The sequence below is a fragment of the Saimiri boliviensis genome, chromosome 8, assembly GCF_048565385.1.
Source record: "Saimiri boliviensis isolate mSaiBol1 chromosome 8, mSaiBol1.pri, whole genome shotgun sequence".
Taxonomy (NCBI): Eukaryota; Metazoa; Chordata; class Mammalia; order Primates; family Cebidae; genus Saimiri; species Saimiri boliviensis.
The window spans coordinates 74,933,479-74,948,791 of record NC_133456.1 but is presented as its reverse complement, the minus strand read 5'-3'; the positions used below and the strand labels follow the sequence as shown (position 1 = coordinate 74,948,791).

At 44.0% G+C, this 15,313-nt stretch overlaps 1 protein-coding gene across 7 annotated transcripts in view; it reads left to right on the top strand.

Moving 5' to 3' along the window:
- DGKG (diacylglycerol kinase gamma) overlaps positions 1–15,313 on the top strand; it is a 209,015-nt gene that overhangs the window by 30,228 nt on the left and 163,474 nt on the right. For all 7 annotated transcript variants that reach the window (XM_074404673.1, XM_003926986.4, XM_074404671.1 and 4 more), the window contains exon 2: positions 12,201–12,519. In XM_074404673.1, coding sequence (XP_074260774.1) covers positions 12,453–12,519 — 67 coding nt within the window. In that variant the 5' untranslated portion in view covers positions 12,201–12,452. The remainder of the gene's footprint in view (positions 1–12,200; positions 12,520–15,313) is intronic.

The window sequence follows — 15,313 nt, the reverse complement described above, 5'->3', positions numbered from 1 at the left end:
CCCTGAGTGTCGAAGCTGAGTGAACTTCTCCCAGGTATCACAAAGGTGGCCTTGGGGCAAGAGCAAGGGAATTTTTATCTTGTTTTGAAGTGCCATGTTTTGCCTATAAATTTCCTGCATATTTCGCATTCTCTCATTCTGTGCTTGTGTTTAATATAGCATAGTTTTCCCCCCTCAAATAATAATTGGCTTTTCAGGAGCGGGCCATGGTTTTTTCGGTTTGTTTGTTTGTTTGTTTGTTTGTTTTGAGACGGAGTTTCGCTCTTGTTACCCAGGCTGGAGTGCAATGGCGCGATCTCGGCTCACCGCAACCTCCGCCTCCTGGGTTCAGGCAATTCTTCTGCCTCAGCCTCCTGAGTAGCTGGGATTACAGGCACGCACCACCATGCCCAGCTAATTTTTTTTTTTTTGTATTTTTAGTAGAGACGGGGTTTCACCATGTTGACCAGGTTGGTCTTGATCTCTCGACCTCGTGATCCACCCGCCTCGGCCTCCCAAAGTGCTGGGATTACAGGCTTGAGCCACCGCGCCCGGCCTGTTTGTTTGTTTAAGATGAAGTCTTGCTCTGTCACCAGGCTGGAGTGCAATGGCGCAATCTCGGCTCACTGTAACCTTCGCCTCCCAGGTTCAAGCGAGTCTCCTGCCTCAGCCTCCCAAGTAGCTGGGATTACAGCCATGCACCACCATGCTCAGCTAATTTTTGTATTTTTGGTAGAGACATGGTTACACCATGTTGGCCAAGATGGTCTCGATCTCCTGATCTCATGATCTGCCAGCCTTGGCCTCCCAAAGTGCTGGGATTACAGGTGTGAGCCACCATGCCCAGCCCACAGCTGGCTTATTAACAGCATCTGTACCTGCACAAGCCTTAGCACTTAGGTACTCAGTACTCATTCATCCAGAGATGTCACCATGGGTTTTGGAATAACACAGATTTATATTCCTATACGGTCCTGTTATTTACAAGTAGGACAACTTAGGTGAATTATTCTGGGCCTGTTTCTACAGCTGTAAAATGGGCATCAAACACCTTCTTCACAGGGTTTGGTGAATATAACAGATGAAGTTTGCAAAACAGAAGATGTGTTGTAATCTATAAATGGAGGTTACCACTATTGTGTGTTATTACAATGATTTGTTGAGCAGGTGAACAAATAAGTGAATGAATGACCGATCCTCAGACTGTGATGCCCCTGAACTACAAACACACTCAGACCAACACTGTCTGCCTGTGCCAAAGACAGACCCCCCAAGTAGCAGTTCTCAACTTCTCCTCAGGACCCAAAAGCTTTTTCTGGGCACCAGCCACTCCCAGCTTCCCAACCCCCACTTGGTTCAGCTGACATTTTCATGACTATCCCACGGCAGAGATTCTCACGTTCACTCTGAGGCCACTAATGGGGTACAAAGTACTTCTCAAATGAAAATCCTCTCTGAATTCTTTTTTCTTTTTTGAACCTGAGTCTTGCTCTGTTACCCAGGCTAGAGTGCAGTGGTGTGATCTCTGCTCACTGCAACCTCTGCCTCCCAGCTTCCAGCAATTCTCCTGCCTCAGCCTCCTGAGTAGCTGGGATTATAGGGACCCACCACCATGCCCGACTAATTTTTGTATTTTTAGTAGAGACTGGATTTCACTATGTTGGCCAGGCTGGTTTTGAACTCTTGATCTCAGGATCCACCCACCTCGGCCTCCCAAAGTGCTGGGATTACAGGCATGAGCAACCGGGCATGACCAATCCTCTCTGAATTCTTATGGGTAGAATGCAATTCTAGGACTTTTATTTTTATGTTTGTTTAAGGACTATATGCTGGTAATCTACTAAACGAGTTATTAGGTATTACTCATATTTGCTACTCATAAACTCAAATTAGATCATTGCTAAGTTCCCCAAGGGCTTTAATTCAGTTATTTGTAAAGTCAGGATGCTTATAAATGCTCAGCAGCTACAGCCCCCACACTCAAGCAGATGGCTAGAATCCTGTGACCTGGGGAAGGCCCCGTTGTTATCATTGCATGTCAGTCTTGCTTTGAGTTGGCTGTGGTTTTCAGCTACTGCTATTCTTGTTTATTAATTAGAAATTATAGTTCACTTGACTTCATCATTATCATAAAGGATATTTGGTTAACCCCACAGCGGGCAGTGATACATATTTGCATCGAAGGTATTTTTAGCCTGTAATTTTCTAATTACTAGATTTTAAGACATGAATACGTTGCAGTTCAAGCATGAATCATTCAGATTCTGTTGCTAAATAGATACACGCATAATCTGCCCCTAAAAGTGCTTGTGTAGTTGTTTTGGTTTTCTGTGATTACATAACTGACTACCCCAAAATGTGGTAGCTCCACAATTATGTTATTAGTCTACACGTTTCTGTGCATTGGGAATCCAGACCAGACTGAGGGGGGATGGGCTATCTCTGCTCAACGTGATGTCTGCTAAGGCTGTAAAATCCCAGATAGCTTCTTGTCTCCCAGCACAGCTAGGATGACTTAGATGACTGGGTGCTGGCTGGAATGGTTTGACTGGGGTCTTACATCTTGGACTTCAGTTCCTGTCATCAGCTGGGTTGCTCAGTTCTCCTCTCTGTCATGTTAAGTCTCCCTTCATCTGTGTGGCCTCTCTGTGTGGTCTCTCTGTAATCTCTCCAGCAAAGTGACCGAACTTGTTATGTGGCAGTTCAGTGCCCTCAGGAACTCAGAAGTGGGAGCTGCCAGGCCTTCTCAAGGCACCGCTTTTAATGCATTCTCTTGGGTAAGGCAAGTTCCAAGTGTAGCCCAGACTCAAGGGAAGAAACTAAAAAAAGCATAAATGCGGGAAGCATCAATGTAACAGACAACCACAATAGCGACAGTTCATTGATGAATTCAACCAACTTATGTAACTTGCAAAATACTATCAGGTTAAGCCTGATAAAGTAACTTGATTATAATCCTATATCTGTTATAACTTTATAACCCTCATAGCCTATACTTGTGTAGGTAATTATTTTAATATTAAAATGTGAGTATCAATGTATATTTTACGGTAAACTAAGTGACTCATAAATGATACTATCAACAATTGTACTGCAACCTTGTGTCTTTTGTTCCTCTCGAATTCTTTGTTATTACCCAGTTCTTTTTCTACAGGGATGGGTAAATAGATATGGTAGGATCTTTTACTCCATTAAAATGATCTCAGTCAAAAAAAGATTGAGAATCATTTTTCTAGTGTCAAAAAATGAACTCTTAGAAATCTTGTGGTAGCTAGACCTACAAAATAGACAGGACATTCTTTCTGCCCTGAAGGAGTTCAGAGTCTGGTAGGGAAGAGAGTTTGTAAGGACATGTGCTGCAGTAAATGCCATAGTGGAGAAAAACCCAAAGTGCTACTGGAGAGCAGAGAAGATATGCCCAGCCTGTTCCAGGCAATTAAAGAGGGCATCTTTAGGTGTGACTTGAACTAAACTCCAAAGGCTGCATAAGAGTTGCAGGGTTGAAGAAAGAACAGTAGAAGTAAAAGCCAGAGATGGGGTGCTTGTCAGGTTGTGACTTTTCACAAGTCTGAGAAGAGAGAGGGGGTTTCATCTTGATAGCATTTAGTCTTTCTTCCCTTATGAAAATGTACTCATTATGGCTTTGTAATAAACCTTCAAATGCACATAAGTAAGCTCCTCCAATCTGATGTCATATTCATGAGTTAATGTTTTTAGGAGAGCAAAGAGGAGATGAGGAGGTGTTTGTTCCTGGATAATTGGGTATGGCTGATTCATTCAAATGAATAGAGAGACCCAGGGTGCAATTCAATACTCATTGAATTTGCCTTCTTCCTCCTGACTTGTGATTTCCATGCTGACATCTGTACAGAACAAATAGAATTTGATCCAGAATATAAAATTGCAGAGCTAGAAAATGCATTAGAAACCATTATTTCCACCCCCTCATTTTATAGACAAGGAAACTGAGGCCAAGGGAGTTGAAGCAGTTGCTCGGAGCGGCATAGCTGTAGAGACATAAAATAGTCTTCTCCTACCCAAGTCAGACAATATCCAATCTGAGTTTTATTTAGAAAACCCTATTCAATTTTTTTTTCTGTCAGAAAAGATGCTTGGGGTGGTAATAAGAAGATTGTTCATGTTACAAAGAGCCTCTGAGAGAGGAGCAACAGAGCAGGCTGCCGAGGGAAGTGCCGAGCTCCGTGAGCTGGAGCAAGCCCTCCAGGATGTCAGCTGTCATCTTCATCAAAAGCTGAAGCTAGAGGCGGGCTGTCATGTGGGATACCATCTGGAGAGTCAGGCAGTGTTTTAGACCCCTAACTTTTCTGGATGGGAACAAGTAATGGTGCAAGGCCGAGCGCAGTGGCTCACGCCTGTAATACCAGCACTTTGCGAGGCCAAGACCTGAGATCTGGAGTTCGAGACCAGCCTGGCCAACATGGTGAAACCTCATCTCTACAAAAAAATACAAAAATTAGCTGGGCGTGGTGGCAGGTGCCTATAATCCCAACTACTCTGGAGACTGAGGCAGGAGAATCACTTGAACCCTGGAGGCGGAGGTTGCAGTGAGCTGAGATCATGCCACAGCACTCTAGCCTGGGCAGCCGAGCAAGACTTCATCTCAAGAAAAAAAAAAAAAAAAGAATGGTGTAGCTTTCTGCACTGTGAAGTCAAGCACTGAGCTACAATGGAACAACCATGACAATGATAATATGAATATCTGTTGAGTTATAGCAATGTATACCACATCACCTCATTACCTCTCCTCAGCAGGAGTATCAACTCCTTCAGGAAACTTTTCCTGATCCCTTGTGCCTGCTTTAGACACATTAGATGACCCCATAAATCTCTGGGATATCTGCACTGCTTCTCTTGCCAGCTGGTGTGTTAATTATTAATAGCTACTTGGGTATCTGTCTCCCACGGGGAATTAGCAGCTACCACAATAGAGAAATATATAGGATTCTGTGGAACACAGCTGGGAAAACAGGCAGATTTGCTCCAAGAGTTTAAAAAAGCTATAGAAAAGAAGTGACCTTTTAATCTGGATCCAGAGCGATGAGCAGAGATTTGTTATAGGAAGGAAGGAGTAAAGGGCATTTCAAATAGATCAAAGCCAGGGTGTGTTTGTCAGTCCATAATGTTTACGGGGTCCTCTCACATCCGGGCACTTTGCTAGCGCAAAAAGTAGATAGAAGGTAGATTTGGCTGGAACGTGGAGTGTGTGGGGCAGGAGGTAATGGGGGTGAGAATGGGGAGGTGAGTTATTACCACAGGTAAAGAACCTTGTGGAACTAGCTAAGGATAGAGCGCCTTTTTTCTTGGAGGCCAAGGGAGGCCTCTGAAGGATTTTAAGGAGGTAAGTGTCTGAGTCCAATTTAATTCTAAATGAGAAAGATCTCTATGAACAGGTATGTTGTGATTCATAGGGTGTATTTGTTAGTGAAAAAAAAAAAACAATGTGCAGATGACTATCTATAATGTGCTACCTTTTGTATTAGTAAGAAGGGGAGGCCAGGCACAGAGGCTCACGTATAAGCTCAGCACTTTGGAGGCCAAGGCAGGTGGATCTCTTGAGCCCAGGAGTTCGAGACCAGTCTGGGCAACATAGCAAAAGACTATTTCTACAAAAAGTAAAAAATAAAATTAGTGGGTCATAGTGGCATACACCTGTAGTCCCAGCTACACTACTGGGAGAGGGCAGCTGAAGTGAGAGGATTGCTTGAACCCAGGAGTTCAAGGCTGCTGTGAGCTGTGATTCCACTGCTGTTCTCCAGCATGGGTAACAGAGAGAGACCATGTCAAAAGAAAGAAAGAAAGAGAGAGAGAAAGAAAGAAGAAGGAGAAGAAGGAAAGGGGAAATAAGATATCCATATATCTTCTCACATGTTCAAAAATAAACACAGGGAGTATAAACTAGGTACTATAAGGGTGAGAGGAAATAAGATAGAAAAGAGGAGCTGGGAACAGAGTAAAAGGAATGAAGGATACTTCTCTGAGTATATCTTTTTGTTTTTCTTTTAGTTTTTGTTTTGAGACAGGATCCCACTTTGCTGCTCAGGCTGGAGTGCAGTGGTGCAATCATAGTTCACTGTTGCCTTGATCCCTCTGGCTCAGGTGACCCTCCCACCTCAGCCTCCTGGGTATCTGGGACCACAGGTGCACACCACCATGCCTGGTGAATTTTTTTGTTTGTATTTTTTGTAGAGACAGGGTTTTGCCATATTGCTCAGGCTGATCTAGAACTCCTGGGTTCAAGCAATCTGCCTGACTTAGCCTCCCAAAGTGCTGGGATTATAGGGGTGAGCCACCATGCCTGGCTGAGTATATCTTTATATATAGTTTTGACTTTGGAATATACTGAAAAAGAATCAGTGGATTTGAAGAAAACACCCTAAAATGAAATACAAACAGAAACTAATGGGAGTGGGAAAGAACTAACCTACGTAACTTTTGCGAGTGTATTTTGAGGATATGCTGTTGCCTGAAAACAATAGAACCGTAAACAAATCTTGAAGTCTGTTTTGCTTTTCACGAAGGTGCGGACTAGCAATTCTGAAACTACTTTCTGTGTATTAAGCAAATAAGTATGTTGTAGATGATGGAAACAAAGCTTGTTAGAGAAGAAAGTTAAAAAATATGGGAGGAAGGGAAGGCTACAACTGACTCTAATGTGAAACTGGAGTTGGAAGTATAAGTATGAACTCAAGGTATTTAACATAGATAAATAGACAGATAGAGATGATTAGACAGAAAGGTTAGAGAGATAGAGAGATTAGATAGATTAGAGAGATAGAGATATTAGATAGATAGATAGATAGATAGATAGATAGATAGATAGATAGATTAGAGAGAGAGAGAGAGAGAGATCTGGGGTGTGTGTGTGTGTGTGTGTGTGTGTGTGTGTGTCTGTGTGTGTGTGTCTGTCTGTGTGGGTGTGTGTCTGTGTGTGTACATAACATCTATTTTCCTTCTTCTTTCTTTTTATTTTAGACAGCGTCTCACTCTGTCACCCAGGCCGAAGGGCAGTGATGCAGTCTCAGCTCACTGCAACATCCAGCCCCCACCTCCTGGGATCAAGTGATTCTCCTGCCTCAGCCTCCTGAGTAGCTGGGACTACAGGCATGCACCATCAGGCCCCGCTAATTTTTGTATTTTTAGTAGAGATGGGGTTTTTCCATGTTAGCCAGGCTGGTCTGGAACTCCTGGGTTCAAGTGATCCTTCCGCCTCGGTCTCCAAAAGTGCTGGGATTATACATGAGTCACTGCACCCGACACATGCTCCTGTTTTCTAGCTCTGTCCTTGATAGGGCCTAGAAGTAATGACACCCCAGCAGCAATGAGCATACCTGGTATCCAAACCTTAGCTTTAAATGCCATTCGTCACTAAAGGAACTCCTTAGAGAGATGACTGTTATTAGCACTTGAGCTGCGAGAGTCCAGGATGAGCCTGAAACATTTTGTAGTTCCAGAAAATAAGGACATGCTCAAAAAATGATTGAGATATATCTCAAGAACAAATAGCCGTCTTGGCTGAGCTTCCACTGAGCTAATCCAGAACAATTTGAGAATCAAAGATAGCAACAGATTTGTAACCCACAAAATAAAATAAGAATCCATGAATATAAATATATATTATCTATAAATGCAGTTTTATATACAAATATGTATTATTTACATATTTGTAATTTATACTTATTTGTTTTATATATGTATATAAATGGATATAAATAACAAGAAGGGAAAGCCATTACTTAAAATAGACTCCCAACTAACAAATATAGAAAGAATGATGGAATTAGAAAATCAGTATTATAGTAATAATTAATCCAGACAAGGATCGTCAGTGGACACTAAAATGAATGGATCAGAGTTTGATGAGTGATTAGAAAATTACAGCAGCCTGGAGCAGTATCAGATCAAATTCAGAAACCTGTGACACAACACTAGAAACTTTCTACGCAACTACCGTCGGCAGATTTTTTTTTAAATTTCAACTGTTATTCAGGGGGTACAAGGGCAGGTTTGTTACCTGAGTATATTGCATGATGTTGGGGTTTGGGGTATGAATGATCCCATCACCCTAGTAGTGAGCATAGTACCCAGTTTTTCAGTTTTACAACCTTTGCCCCCTTCCCCTCCCTGCTCTAGTAATTCCCAGTGTCTATTATTTCCGTATTTATGTCCACATGTACCCAATATTTAGCTCCCACTTGCAAGGAAGAACATGTGGTATTTGGTTTTCACGTATTTTCTATTTGGTACTTGATATTTCTATTTGGTTATTTTCTATTCCTGTGTTAATTCATGTAGGATAATGGCCACGAGCTGCATCCGTGTTACTGCAAAGGACATGATTTCACTCTGTTTATGGCTGCGTAGTATTCCATGGTATATATGTCCTACATTTTCTTTATTCAATCCATCACTGATGAGCACCCAGGTTGAGTCCATGCCTTTGCTACTGTGAGTAGTGCTGGGATGAACATATGAGTGTATGTGTCTTTTTTGTGGAACGACTTATTTTTGTTTGGATATATATGCAGTAATGGGATTGCTGCATTGCATGGGAGGTCTGTTTTAAGTTCCTTGAGAAATCTCCAATCTGCTTTCCACAGTGACTGAACTAATTTACATTCCCGCCAGCAATGCATAGGCGTTCCCTTTTCTCCAAAGCCTTGCCAGCATCTGTTTTTTGTCTTTAATAGTCATGGTTTTGATTTGCATTTCTCTGATGATTAGCAATGTTGAGCCTCTTTTCATGTTCATTGGCCACTTGTATGTCTTCTTTTCAGAAAGTCTGTGCACTTTGCCCACTTTTTAGTGGGGTTATTTGGTTTTTTTTTTCAGCCTATCATTTAAGCCATATTGCTACATGTTGTATTTGCAATGGGATGATAATAATAATTATTTATTCAGTGTTTGCAACATGCAGGCATTGTACCAGGTGGGGATTCTGATTTTATGGGTTTTGCGTATATTAATCCACTTAATCTCAACACAAAGCCTGTAAGCTTTTTCATTAATATCTTCATGTTTCAAGAGATGACAAGTATGTCTAGGGTGAAATAGCTCAGAAGAGGGCAGAGCCCAGATTCCAGTTCCCTACATTCTGGTTTTGAGTTCAGTGTTGTTCTGTTTTGCAGTGTGCCTTTGCATCCTCTTAGCTCTCCCTCTGTGCTGCTGCAGGTGAGCAGAATTCCCAGGCCATGGAGTATCCTTAAACAGAATCACTGGTGGTTCCTTTTTTCTCCTCACCATGTTTACTAAACACCTAGCCTCATTTTGTCTCATCTGCAAAACAGAGAGAGCAAAATTGAATTTACGTGGTATTAAGAGGACTACATTGGATCATGTGTGTAAAGCATATAGCACAGTGTAAAGTGAGCGTCCATTCATCGATAGCAGCAGCAGTGGCGACAGTGGTTGCAACGCTAGATTTCCTGGCATGATGGAAGAGGTTTCTAAAGGATACTGCTCACTTTTGGACTAAATTGATCATCAGGAGCCAGATCATAAAGAGCTCTGTGTATCATGAAAAGAAGATTGCATCTTATTCTACAAGCAGTAGAAACTACTGAGGAATTTTATTACTGAGAGAGATGTGATCTGGTTGGCAATTTAGAAAGCAGACCAAAAAAAGGAAAACAAAGCACAAGGCAGGGAGACAGCAGAAGGCTGCTGTCAAGGGCCAGGCAAGAGAGAAGGAAGGTCTGAGTTAATGACAGGGCTGGCGTGATGGACAAGAGGAAGCACACGGTCCACAGTCAAACTCCAGGGCTAGTGCCTGGGTTGGGCAGGATAGAAAGGGGGAGGAGCTTAGCTGAGCCTCCCGCCTCTGACCTGGGCATTGGCTCCACTCGGGCATAACCCGAGCAGCTGGGGACACTGGGAGGGGTGGTTTGGGACACACAAGGGAGTCACGGTAAATGGTTGGGTTTTCAGCTCTGGATTAAGGCATCTGAATATCTGAATATTCAGATTCAGACCAAGGAGAGAGCTCAGGGCTGCCGCAGGATGCTGGGGGTCACTGAAGCTTGGAGGCAGATGAGGTCCATCAGGGAAGGGACGTAGAGTGAGAAGAGGGCTGAGGACAGGATTTTGGAAGCACCAATTTTTTTTAACTTTCATTTTAGGTTCAGGGGTATGTGTGCAGCTTTGTCATATAGGTAACTTGCATGTCACAGGGGTTTGGTGTACAGATGATTTTGTCACTCAAGTAATAAGCATAGTACACAGCAGGTAGTTTTTCCACTCTCTCCCTCTTCCCATCCTCCACCCTCAAGTACCTATTGTTCCTTTCTTTCTGTCCATGTGTTGTCCATGTTCTGCTCCTATTTATAAGTGAGGACGTGCTGTATCTGGATTTCTGTTCCTGCATTAATTCACTTAGGATAATGTCCTCCAGCTCCATCCATGCTGCTGCAAGGAACATGATCTCATTCTTTTTTATGGCTGTGTAGTAGTCCATGGTGTATTCGTATCACATTTCCTTTATCCAGTCTTCCACTGATAGGCATTTAATCTGATTCTATGTCTTTGCTGTGGAAACATCAATATTTAAAGATGGCAAAAGAAGAAACTGAAGGAGACTCAGAAGAAACATCCAGAAAGATGAGAGAGTTTCAAGGTAGAAGTTTTCTGCCATGGCAAAGACTGCAGAGAGAAACGAAGCAAGGAAGGACTGAAAGGTGCCTGTTGGATTTGGCAACTAGGTCACTGATGACCTTGACAGCAGCAGGTGCCAAGGAGCAGAGCTGAGCTGGCTGGATTAAGGAGAGAGTTGGACTTTTCAAGAAGAGAGACTAGAACTTAATGCCCCAGGAATGTGGGCATTTCATTTCCTTGCCATGCATTTTGGTTAGTGGAAGGTCTTCTTTATAAAGCTAGAATCTCTCTCTCTCTTTCCAGCATCTTCCCTCAGCTCTAGTTCACCTTCCAGGTTCAAAACAACCAGGCTACACACTTCCTCAGAGGATGATCCATATACACCTCCTGACTTGGTCATCTCATCCAGCACTGCTCATATGCACCAGGTACCCCAGACTTGCTTTGCAGTCAGTTCCCAGGATGGATCCTGTTTTATCAAAACCAAGCTTGTTCTTTGGCAACACTGGAGGCTGTGTTTCAATTGGTCTTAATTCTCACGTTTTTGGGTTGGTGGCTTCCCAACTATGTTTGTAACCTCAACTAAGAATAAGAAAGACACTTCACATTATGATCAGTATAACCATGGGTGTATAACTGAAGGAAAAGTCTTATGACATAATATGCCCCCTTACGATGGTAGACACACTGTATTATTTTCAGCTCCATCTCATTCTATCCTGTTCCATTTCATGTGTTTACATGCTTGCTATGATCCATCATGTCAATTTCACAACCACGAAACTGATTAATGACCCACAGTATGAGAGGCTCAAAAGAAAAGATGCTAAATGTTTGTTTGCTGCAAGGAACATGATCTCATTCCTTTTTTATGGCTGTGTAGTATTCCATGGTGTACCTGTACCACATTTCCTTTATCCAGTCTTCCATTGATAGGCATTTAGGCTGATTCTATATCTTTGCTGTGGAAACATCAATATTTAAAGATGGCAAATTAAGAGGCTGAAGAAGACCGAGAAGAAACACCCAGAAAAATAAGACAGTTTCAAGATGGCAGTTTTCTGCCATAGCAAAGACTGAATCCATCTCCGTTTCCCTGCCTCACTGAGGCTAGCAGGCCATCCCTTGAACTTCCTTATTATGGCTCTGAGAGAACAGAGAACCGCTCCGGTCATGAGATGTTAGCCAGCCTTGGGGTATTCCAAAATGGCTCAGTAGAGCTTTCATGGTGGAATTTAGAAATCAATGGAGGACAGAATGGCTACATAGGCACCTGTTCCTATAATTACTCGTGAGGCATCCAACAGCCTAAGGCATTTTTATGCCCCGAGGATATCCTTAGGCAACCTAATACCACCTCTCATGTGAGACGTTGAACATTTCCCAGAGCTGAGTAGTATGGCCACCTATTCATACAGGCCACAGCTTGCACCTCAACTCTCACCCCCAGCCAGACAACTGTCACTGTGCCCTCTTCAGACCTCTCTAAGGGGAGAACCATCCTTGAGAACCATGGAACCATTGTCCCCTGTAGATCTTTCAGCAAAGAACATTCAGGGCCTTTTTTTTAAAAAAACACTCTCATTTACAATGGTTTTTCTGCTTCTACCTAGGAAAAGCCAGGATTTCTGAATTTACCTCGAATACAGACAGGAGGATGTTGCCTAAGGAGTAGCGGAGATCTTGTCTGTCTCTTCTTCTGAGGGGTGCCTGCTGCTGCTGTGTAGACTTGAGTGCTCCCAGAAGTCTCCTGAAGGGTTTACATCGCAAACCTGCAATGAGCCAGGCCCTGGGCTGGGCCTCCTCTTCAGCCTAGTGAACGAAACTGCATCTCTGGACTTTAGCCACTCACACCAAGTTTAAAAATGGGTGAAGAACGGTGGGTCTCCCTTACTCCAGAAGAATTTGACCAACTGCAGAAATATTCGGAATGTGAGTAAATGCATTGACAGACTTGGGAGGGGATTTCCTCTTGGCTAGAGGCATCATTTCTGGAAAGCATAGCTGTATTATCATGGTAATGCCACAAAGAACGATGTCGGGGCTGACAGCTTCTATTTCCTTATAAACACAGAATTAGTGTATTTAACATAAAAACCCAACTATCTTTAGGCTCTATAAATGCTACGTGGTCACCATAGAAATTTGGAAAATGCATAGAAAAAAATAGAGTAGGTTAAACGTCACTGACAACACTACAGACATTTGAGAGCACTTTCCTGCTGTGCGTATTGCTTTACACGGTTGAGCTCACTCCGTAGACACCCATCGTTAAACCTGCATTTCCCACCTAATAGATCATGTGCATTTTCTCAGGCCATTAAAGCCTCTTTAGAGCATCATGTTGAAGGGCTGCATGCTGCATGGATACAACGTTACTCAATCATTTACTTTAATATAGTCCTGCGTGTGGACCCAAAGCCATCTTGCAGTAAGGTACTGAAGGCTGATGCGTGTTTCTTTCTTGACTTTGTTCTGGGAAGGCTTGAGCTTTTACTCGGGGCTCTTGGTTTCCCATTAGCTGTGCCCCAGAACCAATTCAGTGCAAGGTACAGAGGTGCACAGCCACACATGGGCCCATAGCTGTGTCCCCTCAAGCGACTCCCAATCCTGACTGGTGACAGGAACCTGTCCGGCTGTGGCAAGACACCACCTGACCACTGCACTCTGCCCCCACAGTGACCATCACTTAGCCGCGTGGCACTGACTTTCCGGGAGGCCGTTTGTCTTGCAGAGGTCTCAGCTGCACTGCCTGCTCCATGCCCTGTCCCATGGCCTCTCTGTTCACATTAACTGTGCTGGTGCTTCTGTAAATCACAAGGCCCGCAGCTGTTGACCTGCCCTATCACTCTTGTACAGGTCCCCCTTCTCACGGGACAGGCAGCCCTTGTCCCCAGCACTGGTCTAGGAGTCAGCTCTGCCTCTTGCTCTCTATGCTGTAACATCCCTTAACACCCCAGGGCCTCAGCAATCTCTTCTGTACAAGGAGAGGGTTGGACTAGGTGTTCTCTCCCTGCGGTCCCTTCCAGCCCAGCATCCTGTGACTCCGAATGCTCTCTGAGGTCAACAGGGGACCATAGGCCTACTGGCTTGTCACCCTCCCGGTACTCCAGAGCCTCTGGTCTCTCATCTGACCTCCATGCGTTTAGAAAAACTCTAATATATTGGCGAGAAGCAAAAAATTACCCTCCAGGGTAAATTCAATTTAATTCAGTTTGCTCTGTAGGTCAGCAAAGTACCAGGCCTTGTCAGGAATGAAGAAGAAGCACGGAGGAGAGGCCTACCCTTGAGGACTCAGAATCTTGTTAGGGAATCAGAAATGTGCTCGTGACACAGAAAACAGCTTCAAGGCAGCAGGCAAACAGTGCTGATAGAGCTGTCTAAACCAGGCGTCCCCAGACTTTTTACACAGGGGGCCAGTTCACTGTCCCTCAGACCGTTGGAGGGCTGCCACATACGGTGCTCCTCTCACTGACCACCAATGAAAGAGGTGCCCCTTCCTAAAGTTCAGTGGGAGCCAGATAAATGGCCTCAGGGTGCCGCCTGCGGCCCGCGGGCCGTAGTTTGGGGACTCCTGGTCTAAACTAAGCGTGGAAACAGGAAAGGAATCAAAAACCAAGGGAAATTGGTATGGGGGTTGTATTATAATACTTTGCTACTTTGTTCAATTCATCGTGGGTTTTTTGTCTCAAAGCTTTGTTGTCTCAAAGTTCTGGGAGCTAGAAGTCCCCAGTCAAGGAGTTAGCAGCGCTGGTTCCTTCTGAGAGCGGTGAAGGGCTCTGTTCCAGGTCTGTGCTTTTGGGTGGGGATAGCCGTATTCTCCCTGCACTCCCTCACATGACATTCTCCCTGTGTGCACAGCTCTGTGTCCAAAGTTCCTCTTTTCCAAAGCACGCAATCTTATTGGCTTGGACCCACCCTATTCGGTCCTGACTTCCTCTTAACTAATTACATCTGCAACAACCCAAGTAAGGTTACATCCTGAGTTATTGAGGGATAGGACTTTAACATGTATGTTTGACGCTGGGGGCATAGTTGAACCTATAACAGAGGATTTCGCTGGATGAACTCCATGGAGGAAAGAGGTTTAAAACGCGAGCGGTAGATGGAAAGGGGAACAATGGAAGCAAAGGGAATTTTGGGGAACGTTGATTTTGAGATGGCGAGGACACATTCATTATGCATTCCTGTGGTGCACAGGGGAGGGTAAGGAGGGTTTCTGGGCTAGCTGGTGAGAAGGTGCAGGGAATGAGGAGGACAGAAGGAGGCATGGGGATAGCAGGAGGCCTTGGGTCCCGCATGTCAAGGTGTAGGCAAAATTTAGAGCCATGAATCTGGATACTGTGCGCAGGGTGACTTGGATAAGGCAGTTTCCAGGCCAGGGAATTGGGCAGAATCCTTTGGAGGAAACCTATTCTGAGCCAAAGATCTAGGCCAAGATGGTGAGTGTGGCAATGAACAAATGCTAATTCATGGAATATTATGGTGGAAATATCATCAACACATAGAGAACAAAAGGAAGCCATCAAAGATGCCTTGCAGACTGAATGTGTAAAATGACATCGGGAGGCAGGGCCGATGGCAAATGTTCAGGAGTGTTGATTTTGAGATGGTGATAACACATCTACTATGCCTTCCTATGTGCCAGGCTCCAGAGATCCAGCAATAAAGGAGACATAGTACCTGCCCTCAGAGAGATCACTGCCTCACAGGGGAAGACAGACAG